Here is a 15,350-nt window from a genome sequence, read left to right as displayed (position 1 = left end):
TTATATCGCAAATTTTATCGCGATTTCAACAGACCCATTTTGTTCATTCATTTTGTTTTGATTTTAATTATTCCTAAAGATTGAACTTGCATTTAGTATTCATTTACAAAAATGTACATATTAAACGTATACTTTGTCTTTGAATTTCAAAGTGAAAAAAGAGCATTTATTGTGAAACATGAATCGTTCACATCGATTGGGAAACGACGTCCGCCATTGGTCTGTTGGCGTGACGTCACGTATCGATCCGCGCACGCCCGTATACGCTTGCGCGCCCGTCTACGACTCGCATGCGATTGGTTGGCCGCATTAAACCTAGACATTGTTTTGAAGCGATAGATTAGTTTACAAATATGGCGTCAGCTGAAAATGTCACGAATACTCCCGAACTTTCTATGTTACAAATTTTTAAAATGGTAATTCAAAGGGTAATTTATGTTAAGACAAATAGAGCAAGGTATTCAAAGTTACACTTTGATCTAAAATTTTTTATCAATCTCATATTATTCTCCACTATGCTTTAAGTGGTTGTTAAAACAATTAACCTACAGCCGGAAACTAGCTTACTATTATAGTTACAAAATAATTTAATAAACTACAGGTAATTCACGCGAAACCCTCTTACCGTAAAAGCTTTCAGACTACATTTTATAGAGCTTAAAATAAATTCCAAATGTCATTTATTTGCGCAAAAAAAGCTTGCTATCTCTATTTATTCAAATAGTATAAAATGGACGACAACTTTTGCTTTTCAAAGAGCTAATGAAAAAATAAAGAGAATGAAGCTTCAATCATCGGATAACCACAAATACGGGAACAATATCAAAGGCCGAATCATTATTTTCATTAACACCCGCATAACGTTTTGTTGATAAGGATCTCACAAATCTCACATCCATTGTCAAACTGTCACTTAACATTTGAACAAATATTATCCTGAAGGGTGTCTGAAGGTTGAAGGTTGTTTTGCAGTAACTATAACTGCACTCCCTCATAAATATAATTAGACAATATTTAGTTAAGGACGTGTTTAACTCAGGTCGCTGCTGATTCATGTTATAAACTTACACGTGATTATGTTTTACCGCATTTCTTTCAGCTACAAATATCCGATCCGGGCTCTAGTCTAAGAGAAAATATATTTAAAACACTGCTTATGGTAGTGACTGAAAAGTTTACTGCTAAGATTTTCTTAAACATAAAAGTGCATTTCCACTGTAGAACCCATTTTGTTCATTCCAATTGTTTTTTATAGCGATATTTGTATATGTAAAAGGCAACAACGTACGAAATGAAAATCTGTATTATTTACAAAAATACGCAGCAGGAATAAAAAGTATATAACTTCAAATCTAAATAACAAAGTCTTCAAACATTGCGAGCGTCCTGAATACGTTAAAAGCTCTTTTGTTTCTGAAACAGTGATTTTATTGGATGTTATAAAATTACGTTACTGACGTCATAAAATTGTATATACGTCGGGGTAACTTCTGTATTGAGTTAAGGCTGATTTTACCTATATGAAGGCAATAAATTGAATTTTTCACAAGCCTGTTCTTATAACATGAACGCAAGCTATGAATATAAATGTAGAACAATGTAGGGTAATTTAAATAGCGATTGTCTCCTCCCAGTGTGTTATCCTGTATTATATGACGACGTTTTGTCTTACCAAAGATAAAATCTATGATTGATTAATAAAGAAAGGAGACTTTTACACTACTCCTCAAAAACCAATATGTAACATGAAATTTTTGAAAATTGAACCTCATTATTAACCAGAAAAAAACTCTTTTTTCTCCTAAACTTAACTTACTTACTATCTTAACATACTTAAAAGCTAAGCTTTTTAAGTAGAAAGTTAAAACACTAGTCAAATCGATAACAAGCGATCGGTTGTTCGAAGTTCAACCGACTTCCTTACAATTTACTTCAGTGAAAATATAAGTCTAGTAGATATTAAACGAATTTGGCTTGAATCCACAACTTTCAAGTCGAGTTACTTATTCGTACTTGGCACTAAACCCACTTGTATGAAGTTATTCACATTTAAACTTACAACCATGCTTATACTCGTAAATACTTTCATCATTCAATAATCAACAACAACCTAACAAAACTATATTGATTTTTGGTATTCTTTTTATTACAAAAACTAGCTGTTCCCCTGCGGCTTCATCCATGAAATTATGAAAATTTTATTTTATTGTTTACATTTGTCAAATCATCAATAGCAAATGTCAAAATGACATGTCATGACAAACCTTGACAATCTCGTTTTTTGATGTTGGTAGCAACTTATGGTCTCTGTCCCACATAAGGCTTTTTATCCAAAATATTTACCCCCTAAGCTTAATGGCGTGAAAATATATAGCCTAAAGTGTGACGCAAGTGTAGGGCTTTTTATTAAAAAGAATTATTCAAAAATATTTTGGAATAGCTGACATCTTAGGCAACAAAGAAGTGTGTGTTTACGCTTTATTATAATAGTATAGAAAACACATTAAAAAGCAAAGCTTTATGTTTACAAGTAACAAGTCGGCAATATTTTGTATGTTTATTTGATTGCGTGACGCACAATATTCGTAAGCTTGAACAACTCCCTAGAGGCAAAAAATTTATGGTGCGTACAATTATATATCTTCGTTTAATCTGTCTCTTGTGAACTGGTAACACGTCTGAATAAGAAACGTATTCTCTTTATAAGAACATTTTGACTTCGAGTAATTTCTTTTGTAAAAAAAACTCTAGAATATTGTGTGTCAAAGATCGCATCATGCAAAAGATTACATAAACTGAAATATTAATATATGCTTGTTTATATCAAACTAGCGTTCACCTGCGTAAAGTAGCCTATGACTACTACGGAAACACCTACTTTCCCATCAAATTTTCGTCAAATTGGGCCAGTGGTTTCAAAGACTGCGCGAATCAAATGGAGCATTCTAGACAGACAGATAAGAATTTAAAAATATGTCTTTCTTTCTAATCAACGCCAATAAAATATATTCACAAAATATGTTTTTTTTTATATTACGTATCAGGTAGCTGAAAATATGTTTTCAAGAGCAATGGAAGTAAATGAAAAATGGAACACATAGATAAAATTTGTACATTTGAAACTGCTAGCATGTAGCAACATTTTCAGAGAACCCGGAAAATTGAAGCTGAGAAAATTTACCGAGACTTGCAACTTTATTTCTCTTACGGATCAAACACTAGACGTGGAGCAAACACGTCCCCGGACGCTACGTTGCCTTTGTTTATGTACTTCAGCACATGACGATACGAGTGAAATATGTAGGCAAGTCGGTCGATGCCCCTACGGTCTGCCTTCCTTCTATTCTATACTCTATGCCAGGCATGGTCTGGTAAAACACTAGTAGTAATACTTCAATAACATTAATACAGACTATAGGTTTCTGTATTTCAATTACCTCTGATATAAAAACATAATACATATGTCTATGAAAACTACGCAGGGTCTAATAACCAGTTTAAACAAAAAAGTAATTGAACAATTTTATCTGTTTTTGTGCAAATTTGATGCACAATCTACTGTGATACTGGTACTGGTCTTAATAACATTTCAAGATATTCATTAATTTTAAGTAAAATTATGTTAAAAGGTAAAACTTGTAGAGGTAAAGCCGTATTTAGAAATAAAGTTTTCATCGTCTACTCTATCAGGTATAAATTCTCGATAAACAAGTAACAGTTCGATTCAATAATTCCCGTTTGCTACTGATGGCGCGTTTCAGTCGACGCTTCGTACATATTTAATATCCCCCCCCCCACTCCTCCACACCACCATCCATCAGATCAAAGAACAGATACAACATACCGAATTCACAACGAAATGAAAATATGTTTATCAGTTATTGAATCATTATCATCTCCCCTGCCTTATCCTACTCCCGTAGAGTCAGCGCACCAGGTTTTCATCCTCCAAGTAACTATCATCCGTCATCTCAATCATCACTCCCTTCTTGATCATGCCACCTTTCATGCAATCCATCCATCTCCTCCTAGGTCTACCTCTACCGGTGTACCCCTTCACATTCATAACTAACGTCCAACTTGTTACATGCGATTCAAGGAGGACGTTGATTCATAAGTTATTATGAATCATCAATAAATGCTATGTACCTAACATATCAGATACTGTTATATCACATTCCTTATCACTGTGACTCAGAAAAAGCTAATAAAAATAATTATAAAACGTAAGCTAAATGAGTAGGCAGATTTTAAAAAATTTCTATTTTGCTATTATATTTCCACAGGCGCTTAGTATACACAGTTCGCAACAATAAGCAAACCCCTGCATAAAACTACTTACTAATGCAACTTAAGCGACCCTTAGTTGCGGCTCGTACGGAACTAGGCGCCGGCTCGTCGGGCCCCGCGGCCAATCAACGTACGCCATCATTTATTCCACTCCCCAACTTTAGAAACACGCAATTCAAACTATTACTGAAATTACCCGTACCATTTGTCGCACAAATATGGGCTACCCCAACATTGTGAAAATAATTAAATCTTATAAAGTTTAATTTACTTCGAATAGAAGCTACGTACTAACTCATAGTAGATTACTTTAACTATTAAAATTATAAAAACTTTCAACCTTATTATTAAGTAAATATTGACAACAAATCGGCGGTCGGCAAATCCCTAAATCATTTCATTACTTTTATCTCACTTGAGATTTTACGAACCATTCTCTCACATACCAAATGAAGACTGAAAATATACTAAATAGTTTAGAAACAAAACACAACTTTTAAGATCGCAAGACAACTTTATAAAATCAAAACTAAATAATGAAATCCACATATTCACAATAAAAGAACATTCGTGTAGAAATTCATAAAGCAATCGATAGGATGACCTAGGGCAAGAGCGAGTCATTCTTAAATATAAACAGAGTTTAATTTTCTGGAACGGGACAAACATAAACGGATTGGCAAGAGAATGCGTCAACCGAGACCTCCCACGCTCCCCTACTGACGCCCACTCACTCACTTAAACGACTTTCAGACTTATACGTAGATATCTATACTATTATAATAAAGCGTAAACACACACTTCTTTGTTGCCTAAGATATCAGCAATTACAGCATAGTTTTAATAACACTTTCATTAATGAAAAGCCCTACACTTACCCGTCACGCCTTAGGTTATATATTTTTACGCCATTAAACTTAGGGGGTAAATATTTTGGATAAAAACCCTCTAAAGAAAGTGGGAGAGAGACCATAAGTTGCTGCCAACTTCAAGGAAGCAAGATTGCCAAGTTTTGTAATTGTCATGTCATTTTGACATTTGCTGCTGATAATTTGACAAATGTAAGCAATAAAATAAAATATTCTTAATTTCATGCGGATGAAGCCGCACAGGAACAACTAGTCTATATTAAGCGTACTTTCGTAAAAATTAAAAAAAATGATGCCTTTTATAATGTTAAGATTTTAAAATTGTGAATTAAATAATTTTATTGTAATGACAAATAAATAAATAGAATTTTTTTATTGCCACAAAAAAACTACATAAGACATTTAATACACAAAACCTTACATCTAGTGTAAAAAAAGAGAAATGTGGCAAAAGGTGGCAAGCTCAACTAATGAAGAGACGGCGCAGGCCGTTACTGCGCTGGTTTTCAGCTAGCCCCTTTACACATAAGTATAAACACATAGGTAGGGTGACATAACCTAGACAGACATTAAAAATATAGACAGACATTAAAAATATAGACAGACAAAAACAACTCTATTCGGAGTAAACTCTTGGTACAAATGCAGTCCATTGTGAGTTACATATTATTCCAGACGTTATCTCTTAAATGTATTGTATTATTTGTATAAATATAAAATTTCGCACATATTACTGCAGCATCAAACCCGATGCAACCCATCTCCATTATCCTTATTCCTTGACCCACTGACCTAATTTTCGCCGTATTTAGGTGACCCTCTAACAGAAAATATTCTACTAAGTATGCGATTACAATGTATTTATTGTATACCAAGCTTAAAAAAACCTTCCACAGTATAATAGTTTATTATAAAATTAAACGTAATAGCAAGGTAAAATAAGCAAGGCAGTTTAGACCGCAAGGTGCCACATCACCTGGATGACTGGTATTCCACAAAAGTATAGTTTTCCCGTAACTTTCAGCATAAACGCATTACACATGGTCTATCCTCAGCGATATTTCCAAACCAGTACGACTTAGGATCCTTCAAAAACGAGCGTACTTTTTTAAATCCGTCAACATATCTTTAGTTTCTCTAGTATTACAGCTGGCCATGAGCATCAGTGGTCACCTGCAGCCCATACACGTTCTCTTATAAAAAAAACTAACTGTTCCCGGGCGCCTTCATCCGCATGAAGTTATGAAAATTTTATTTTATTATTTACATTTGTCAAATTATCAATAGCGAATGTCAAAATGACATGACGACGACAAACCTTGGCAATCTTGCTTCCTTGATGTTGGCAGTAACTTATGGTCTCTTTCCCACATTAGTGGTTTTATCCAAAATATTAACCCCCTAAGTTTAATTGCGTGAAAATATGTAGTCTAAAGCGTGACGTAAGTGTACGGCTTTTTAATAAAAAGAGAATTATTCAATAATATGCAGCATATTATTAAATAATTCTCTTGCTGACATCTTAGGCAACAAAGAAGTGTGTGTTTACGCTTTATTATAATAGTATAGATAAGATAAGATAAGTATAAGTATAGAAGAAAGAAAACGGCTAGTATCTGTTCATTAAACAATGTGTTCGCACGTGTTATGATTCTTAAAGACGTTCAATTACTACCATTACTTTGCTCATTTGTCCTATAATGTTTCAGAGCTATTATAAAATACTAGCTTTTGCCCGCGACTCCATCCGCGTGGAATTAAAAAATACAAAAGTAAATAGCCTATGTGTTCTTCCAGACTATCCTCTACATCTATGTCAAATATAATAAAGATCGGTTCTGCTGTTTACGCTACAAACTAACAAACATCCATCCATCTAAATTTTCGCATTTATAATATTAGTAAGATGACTAAGCTATATATGACACACGGTATGACGGCGCCAAGCTGACGAGACTTTCAGCTCTCGCAGTAACAATTGCGTCTAGTTTGATAAACAAGCTAAAAAGATCTATTCTGTATGAAAACATTTTTCATATTAATAAAATTATATGCATAAAAATTTTATATATAACCCGGATCTTATTCCACTTTCGAGAAACTTGTTTCTTATATATACTACGAAATTAATTTACATGCTCTTTGTAATCCCGTTATATACATTGAAGATAACATAAAAATCTTAGTTTCGTCGTAAGTTACTCAGCTATCTTTAGCTAACAAATGTTGAATCATATACACGGACATAAAACCCTTTTACGCAACCTTTTAACATCTTCCATTACGGTAATGAATTTTTAACACAGTAATGGTTTACAACATCGCATTAATTAATCTACGCTGGCACATTAAAGATTCATAGACTTTCTACATATGATTATAACGACGACATGAAAACAACGAAAAAAATCTTCTAGGACTATTCAGGATGATACATTCTTTCTTATGTTGTTCGAGATTAAGATTTTTAGGAGCATTTTAAATTATCATGGTCCATATTAATAACTCTTAATAAAGATATCCCACACGGAGGATGCGACAACAGCTCAGTCATCCGTGTGGCATTTCTCTAAGGAGCGAACGTAAAACGTTGCCAAGTATATACGATTCCCTTCTTTTATATGCTCGTACAAAAAATATAGCATAACTGAGCGATACGTCTCTGCAATTTATAACATGTTTTATTAAAGTGCTCCCCTCACCTCGTAGGACGCGTGACGTCGCGATCGAGACAAATTTAGACCATTTTCTCAACTTTATGGAGAAATAGGGGACGTGTCTTATAAGAACGTTCGGATATTATCACAGGAGTTAAATAATTTGAAAAAGTAAATTTAAAAAAATCGAAAAACGATTAATGGTGTTTGTAAAAAATATTGTACAGTTTTATATGATTACCTCAATCCTAAGCCAATTCAGAGTTACATCAATTTATTTAAGTTATTTTCATTGACGAAATACCAAGTAACTAATAACCTTATTCAAACCTTAAACAAAAGTTAGTTATAGTATTGTGTTATCTATGTTTATACTTTTATTGCATAATCTCGGCCACAATCTCACAACGATAATTAGGGCAATAATTCTAAAACTTCATAGCTCCGTTACTTCATATTTACAGTTAGATTTTCGTTTTTTTTTTTTCGGAATATATCATTGTTCTTTTTCTCAAAACAAAAACATGTTTATAACTTTGTCGCCAACTAATGTACAATCGGGGAAACTGACGATACATTGAAAGCTACAAACAATTGAACATTTGGAAACGAGACGCGGAAGAAAAACCAATACAACGCAGCTTATATGATATTATTATTTTAAATAAAGGCATTTGCAACTACTGCTATTTAATTAGTTATTTGTAGGAAGAGGCGAAGTTAGTCTAGCAATCAATAAGGCAATTTTTCCTAAAGTGGCACACCGGGAGTTTCCCCTACTGTACGTATCTTAGCCTGATTAGAACTAAACTACAGTACACAGAACATGTTATAGTGATCAAATAACAGATATTAAGTTGAACAAATGTGAAGGTGTGTGATGTTTACATGGATATCATGTTATTTTAGGGGAAAATAAGTCAATTTTGTTTCGTAACACGAAGCCAATTAGGAGAAGCCATTTTTGTCCGAAAAGGGATTAATGTTGCGATATTCATTATTTCTGTTCAGACTTTCGGAATCCGGGTATGAATTTTAAAAAGTTTCATTGTTCAGATAACTTTTATTAGAGGAATTATATAAACACAAGTAATTACTTACCTTGTCTTATGAAGACCTATCTATTGGCCATATACCATCTGTAACAAAAATAATATTACTATAGCATACATAAATACATATTTTTAGAGGTAGACCTAAAAAGAATAAGTGGATTGGGTGAAAGGTGACATGATCAAGAAGGGAGTAATAACTGAGATGACGGATGATAGAGTGCTTTGGAGGACGAAAACCTGGCGCGCCGACCCTACGGGAGTAGGATAAGGCAGGGGAGATGATGATATAAATACATATTTTTCTAACATTTGCGAACTTAAACTTTCATCAAATAAACCATGCGAATATTTGTAATTACTTGAAAAGTTAACACACGATGTAATTATTATTCTTATACCTTGGCTTATATTAAACGTTAAAAAAGAGCATATAATTCGTAAGTCGAGGCACGTTGAGGGTGTCGTTGAATGCCTGAGAGTAGAGCTGACGACTGCAACCTATGTGCGGATATAGGTCGAGATCTACACAATCTTATGGAGACTTGCTTGTGTGCTTTATTGGTTGATAGGACAAGAGCCATTTCTAGACTTCATACATATATATTTTATTACTTTATTAAGAGATTTCAAAAAATAAATAAAATATTGATTTTTAACAAACACGACCAAACAGCTATCAAGACGCCTTGACTTTCATAGATATCATTTAATCAGTCAATGTTATTTTTCAGTAGAGAACACAAGATAAGCCACGACAAGAATTGTATCGGTTTTTTTTATCAACAAAAACATAATTATTAATATTGGCTAAGAAAATAAATCATCAGTACTTATTCTACGTTGACATTAGTGGAACAATCGATGTGTTTAATTTTTTTTTTTCAACTGAGTACTGAGGCAACCCGATAATGAGAACCAACACGCATGTTTAGCATTTGAATGTAGCTTTAACATATGAATCAGATATATTCGATTCGACATACATGGTACATTGAAGTGCTGGTAACAATAAGTAAACACATAGCTAATACAGACTCGTTTCTAAACTTGTGTAAATCAGCTCTGAACCTGTCCAATAGGTCAGTTCACATCGCATTGAACCGTTGAGCTGCAAATCAACAACTAAATTAGCATGGCTCAACGCGATGTACTATAACTATGGGAGCTGACTGAACAGTCCAGTGTTCGCAACTCAATCAAATCACACCTCTATACAGGTACAAATTGAGCCAATCTGCGAGCTGATTCACTGATCTGCGTCACACATGCGAACCGTGAACTGATCTAAAAGTCATCAATTTTATTTGAGTTACCCATGGCTACTCGCTTCTGTAGTCAGGACGTTTGCCGCAGCCGCATCGCTCGTGTGGCATCTTTCTTACTTGTATACGAACAGAAAACATAAAGTTCTCATAATCTAATCCCCCATAGAAACAAAGCCGGAGATAAGAAAACAAACTAATTGTTTCCAAAACAAACATTAGAATCATTAACAAACATACAGTTGTGATGACTTGACCAAAAAATAGTTACGTCCTCGTTATCTCGTATACTAACTTATCACGTGTATAAAAGAAGAATTTTAATAATAAAGTAGACAGTCGATAGTTTGTGGTACAAGAAGATGGATAATTTAATATCGCCGGAGGGAAAAACTTTCCTAGTAACTGGAGGTGCTTCTGGAATAGGGAAGCATTGCGTCGAAACATTTCTCAGAGAAGGAGCAAAGGTAGAAATTTATATAATATGAGCAATAAATTAATATAAAAATAAAAATGTAGAAACAATTACTACAAATAGAGGAAGACGCGACTACATTGATTTTATAACAGAAAGATATACGAAATACTATAAGCATGTATGAAATAAAAAATTTAAAGTTCACAACTACGCCACCATCGATTTAAAATTCTGAATATTTTGATCTCAAAACGACCTTTTAAATAATTTAAACGACCTACTAAAGTGACTTTTAATTCAAGAGTTATCAGCTTGATTTTTTATGCTACATTAAAGTAACTTTTCTGACAATAATTGTTACATTCCAGGCCGTTGCTATTCTGGATGTGCAAGTGGACGTGGGCCAGGAGGTAGTAAAACAATTAAACGAAACCTATCCTAATAAAGTGATATTCATTAAATGCGATGTTGGTGACGAGAAAGAAGTAACTGAAGCTTTTGAAAAAGTTATTGGACATTTCAAGCAGTTAGATGTGGTTATGAATAATGCTGGAATAATGGTCGACAGTCCAACTGGGTGGAGGAAAGCTTGTGACGTCAATTGGGTAAGTTAAATTGAAAATGAATATATTTTCTATATATCTAAGGATCTCCAACTAATGATGGTAACTTTTCTTATTTAAAAACATGAATATGACACTTGTTTTTCAATTCCAGCAAGGTCTTGTATCCAGTACCTTAAAGGGTCTAAAACATATGCGACAAGATGAAGGAGGTGTCGGTGGGACCATCATAAATGTGTCATCAATCGCCGCACTGTACAAGTTCCGCTTTCTCGCAATTTACAATGGATCCAAGATGGCCGTTCTTCACTTCAGTCAAAGTCTTGCTGTAAGTTACAGCAGTGTTATTCAAATTTTATTTTAAATATCGGTAGTAAACGTAAAGGGTTACGGGAGCACAGCCTAATTTTAGTCCCTTTCCGTTCCCACTCTTTTCGTAAGAGAAAAAGATGGGAAGAAAAAGTGGATTTGACGGTCGAGGAGACGCATAGGAAGGGAAAATTTCCTCTATGTGCTTCTCCTTCTCCATCAATTAAGGGTAGGCAACGCATCCGTTATTGCGAATGTCTATGGTTATGTTTCTTCACCTGCAAAGTGCCTAGTTAGGCACTTAAATTAAAGCTTAGGATACAAACTTGTTCCAATCTTCAATTATTTTCCTAATAACTGCATATATGACTATAACTTTTAATCGATTTAAAAAATATCAACGTTGTTTTTATGTTTCGTTTGATATAATTTTGATTGCATAATAATAATAGATAACATAAAAGAAGTTGTTTTCGAGCAACTGCTTTTGTGATAAAAAGTTGTTTACCGATAAATCTGTAACGTAAATTATTGCGTTATTTGATAATTTTATCTCAAAAAGTAACTGTATGTTTCAGTGCCCACCATTCTTTGAGAAAACTGGTGTAAGGATTCTGACAGTTTGCTTTGGAGCGACGGAGACTGCGCTGCTACAAGGACTGACAGAGAGAACTCTAGATGATTTGGGAGCTGAGGAAATAGTTGCCATCAGCACTCAGATGAAACATCAGAAGTAATTACTTTATTATCTATTCTATATGCATATAATACAATTGGAGTGTGTGTAACATCAAAAGAAAAATTCCAGATTTCGGGATCTATTTGCGTGGCTAATAACAAAAATCGCCTCAAAAATTTTTTGTCTGTCTGTATATTTGTCCGCAAGCCGCGTTTGTTCCGGGTAATCTCCGAAACGGCTGAGCCGATTTCGATGGGACTTTCACTGAAGGGAAGCTAACATGAATAGGCATATTATGGCCTACTTTTTTAATTCCGCGCTGTCAAAACGTAAGGGGTGGTCCAATTTTGTATCACAAAAATATATTAATTTTGAAGTTCTCCTATTTAATTAATTTAGTTACTAATGAGAAGCAAATGACTAAACATGTGAAGCTACGATATTACAGGACTTATATATTTATGTTGTTTCAGGGTCGAATCGGCTGCTGCAGGTGTACTCAAGATGTTCAAAGAAGGCGCTAATGGCTCCATCTGGCTTTCAACCGACGACAAACCCGCAAAGGATATCACCCCAGTTGTCGACTCCGCGTTTAAAGAATTTGAAAAAGCGTTTATTTAAATATTATAACAATTTATATTCTCTTTATAAATGAATAAGCACAGAGTTAATTTTTTATTAATCTAAAATACAAAATTGCTAACATACATATAGTTAAAAAATATTGTCTCTGAACAATATTAAAAGCAAATTACCAGTTTCTTAACTTTTGTTTCTCAGAGTCTTGATATTCCAAAGCAAATATTAATCAAGATTGGAATAATTGAAGTTTGCGGAGACGGACGTCTATCCCGAGAATGAAGTGAACGGAATTACAAAGCGCTGAACAACATCAAGACGTAACGCGAGACGAATGCAAATAATCTAATTAAATACGGAAAATAATCTTAGTTCAAATCAAAAGATAGAACAAAAACATACAAAAAATGTGTTATGTAATCATCTCCCTCATCTCTTTCATTTAAAAATAACTGATGTAACAAAAACGGGATAATAGCCATCTACTGGCACATGCCACATTAGTACCATGCATGCACACATGCCAGTAAATTTCTGCGAGACGCGAAAGTGTCAAGTTTCGGTCCCTCCTCGACCCACCCTCAACATACTTGCATGTAGCAGTCACAAAATCAAATATCATACTAGCTATATCTTACATGTACCAGTTACTAGCTTGCAAGTGTGCTACTCACTTGTATATTATTCCCGTCCATATGGTATATGGGTTTTTAGCAGTAGAATATTACACTGAGTAGATTTGGAACTAATCACTAGTGTGCATTCACAAAAATAAATGAATATGTACACATATTAAACAACATAGCACTGTATGTGGGGAAATACACTGGAAACAGTAATATTACACTTCCTCTTCTAAAAGGAAGTTCCGGAAAGTAATTCACAAAGTGCGTTGACCTCATGTAGTTACCCCATATGTACACAATGTCGGAGTCTTAGAATGGCCACTGAGTAAATGTTGAGGGAAATAAAACGATATTAAGAAATTAGCAAGACTTGCGACATTGTTTTCTTTACTGGTATTATAAAGGGTAAAGATTCGTATTTTAGGATTTTTATATATATCCGATTCACTTAAAAACTAATAAGCCGATTTCAAAAATTCTTTCACTATTAGAAAGGTAATTTATCTGTAACATGGGCGTTTTTAATTATTTTTTTAATTCACGCGGGCGAGGTCGCGAGCAACAACTACTAATGATTAAATAAACAAAGTTCATTTTTACTCCAATTTAACTTGGTTCCAATCTATCCAGTTAATTCATGTATAAATTAGTAATTCTCTGGGTTGCAAATTATATTGCTATCTCTGTTTCAACAAATAGTAGGGCAGATATAAATTGTTATGCAGGTAATTTAGCTACCCCTAAAAGCTCATGTTAAAAGAACCCAACAAGTATTACTCTAAGCATAATGCCTAAAAGTTCCAACTATAGTGGAATTAAAATAAATGATAGAATTTCCCTTATAGACTAGATATCATGGTACATTGACCTACGACGTTGGAATCGCGTGCGGCGCCATGGTACTGCGATACCCATCGCGTTTGTACCCCTTGATTATAACACTAGGAAAAAATAGTCATAACACTGTTCATGTCATTACAATCAAGTGACTTACATGAACACTAATGTTATGTTAATTGTTGATTTTAATAGAAAAAGTCTTTGTACTCTTCTGTTATAGGTAGTAATGTCTACTTTACTGCGATCAGTAAATTTTTGTAAAAATACACTTCATAGTTGTTTGTCTTCTATATTCCAAAACTTAATTTGGATATAATTATGAACAACGAAGAAATATACAACATCAAGATGTGGTGTATGTGGATTAATGTGGTTAAATCACAGAATCAATACATTTTATGGCTTTTGTTAACTATGATTATCAGCACTTGCATAACATGTCATATCTTTTTTTTTTCAAATAGAATGACAGGCAATACAAGGTGTTATGGCTCGGGAAATCGGTGGTCTCCCAATCCTGTAATAAAAATGAAGTAACAGCTCATGCTGAGGCTCCTGAGAGAGCCCTCAAGCTTAGTTACTCTCTAAACAAGGTTTAGGCTAAGCCCCATTTGCGCTCAGCCACCTCAAGCCCTGTGAATCTGTAAATGCCTCTTCAAGGTGAAATAGGGAAATCCAGAATTACTTTTAAATCTTAAAGATTGTAGTTGAATTCTTACATGCAGTTTTTGTTTTAAAAAAACATAGGTACATTTTCAACATGTTTTAAGAACTATTTAATACAACAAAAATTATGTTATAAAATAAAAGTTTCAGTTTGATAAGTTTTATCTAGTACAAAATACGGTAGTAATATGGAGGTGCTGACCACTACAAAATATGAAATTACATATGAAGAAGGAAAAAAATATAATACATAATGTACGAGACATTTTTAATTCTGATTTTTTTGAATAAAATAGAAACTATTTTCATCAAAAGCGTAAATACAATCAATTCAATATTTTCTTTGTCTAACTAGTAATAGCCTCGTCCTCATAAATGCTTTATGTTAAAAATCTATTAACTACAAAAATTTATATTCCGAATAGAAAACCCCTTGAAAGACACTCATTACCTTAATATTAATTACAATAATACATTAAATCCAAGATCCTATTCAATTAAAACATCCATAACTGCTCTAGAACTATCCTCTGAAAA

The 15,350-nt window shown here is 33.7% G+C and overlaps 2 protein-coding genes across 2 annotated transcripts in view; one reads left to right on the top strand and one right to left on the bottom strand.

The window, feature by feature from the left end:
- Window positions 1-15,350, bottom strand: part of LOC106105071 (kinesin-like protein unc-104) — a 68,077-nt gene that overhangs the window by 52,536 nt on the left and 191 nt on the right. Inside the window, exon 2 of the mRNA XM_013285297.1 lies at window positions 8,918-8,955. The gene's annotated coding sequence lies outside the window, so the exon portion shown is untranslated. The remainder of the gene's footprint in view (window positions 1-8,917; window positions 8,956-15,350) is intronic.
- Window positions 10,270-12,768, top strand: LOC106105145 (15-hydroxyprostaglandin dehydrogenase [NAD(+)]-like). The gene is made up of 5 exons (XM_013285376.1): window positions 10,270-10,600; window positions 10,920-11,156; window positions 11,269-11,442; window positions 12,002-12,156; window positions 12,576-12,768. The coding sequence occupies exons 1-5, from the start codon at window positions 10,496-10,498 to the stop codon at window positions 12,721-12,723; spliced, it is 819 nt and encodes a 272-aa protein (XP_013140830.1). The 5' UTR covers window positions 10,270-10,495; the 3' UTR covers window positions 12,724-12,768.

The sequence above is a fragment of the Papilio polytes genome, unplaced genomic scaffold (genome assembly GCF_000836215.1).
Source record: "Papilio polytes unplaced genomic scaffold, Ppol_1.0 DF823177.1, whole genome shotgun sequence".
In the NCBI taxonomy this organism is placed as follows: domain Eukaryota; kingdom Metazoa; phylum Arthropoda; class Insecta; order Lepidoptera; family Papilionidae; genus Papilio; species Papilio polytes.
Note: the sequence above shows the minus strand (reverse complement) of the source record. Positions and strands in the feature narration are given on the sequence as shown.

Bases quoted from the DNA above. Each gene is read 5' to 3' on its own strand.
- LOC106105145 (XM_013285376.1), top strand. From the start codon at position 10,496: ATGGATAATTTAATATCGCCGGAGGGAAAAACTTTCCTAGTAACTGGA. The intron at 11,157-11,268 runs GTAAGTTAAATT...TTTCAATTCCAG, and splicing joins AAGCTTGTGACGTCAATTGG to CAAGGTCTTGTATCCAGTAC. The intron at 11,443-12,001 runs GTAAGTTACAGC...TGTATGTTTCAG, and splicing joins ACTTCAGTCAAAGTCTTGCT to TGCCCACCATTCTTTGAGAA.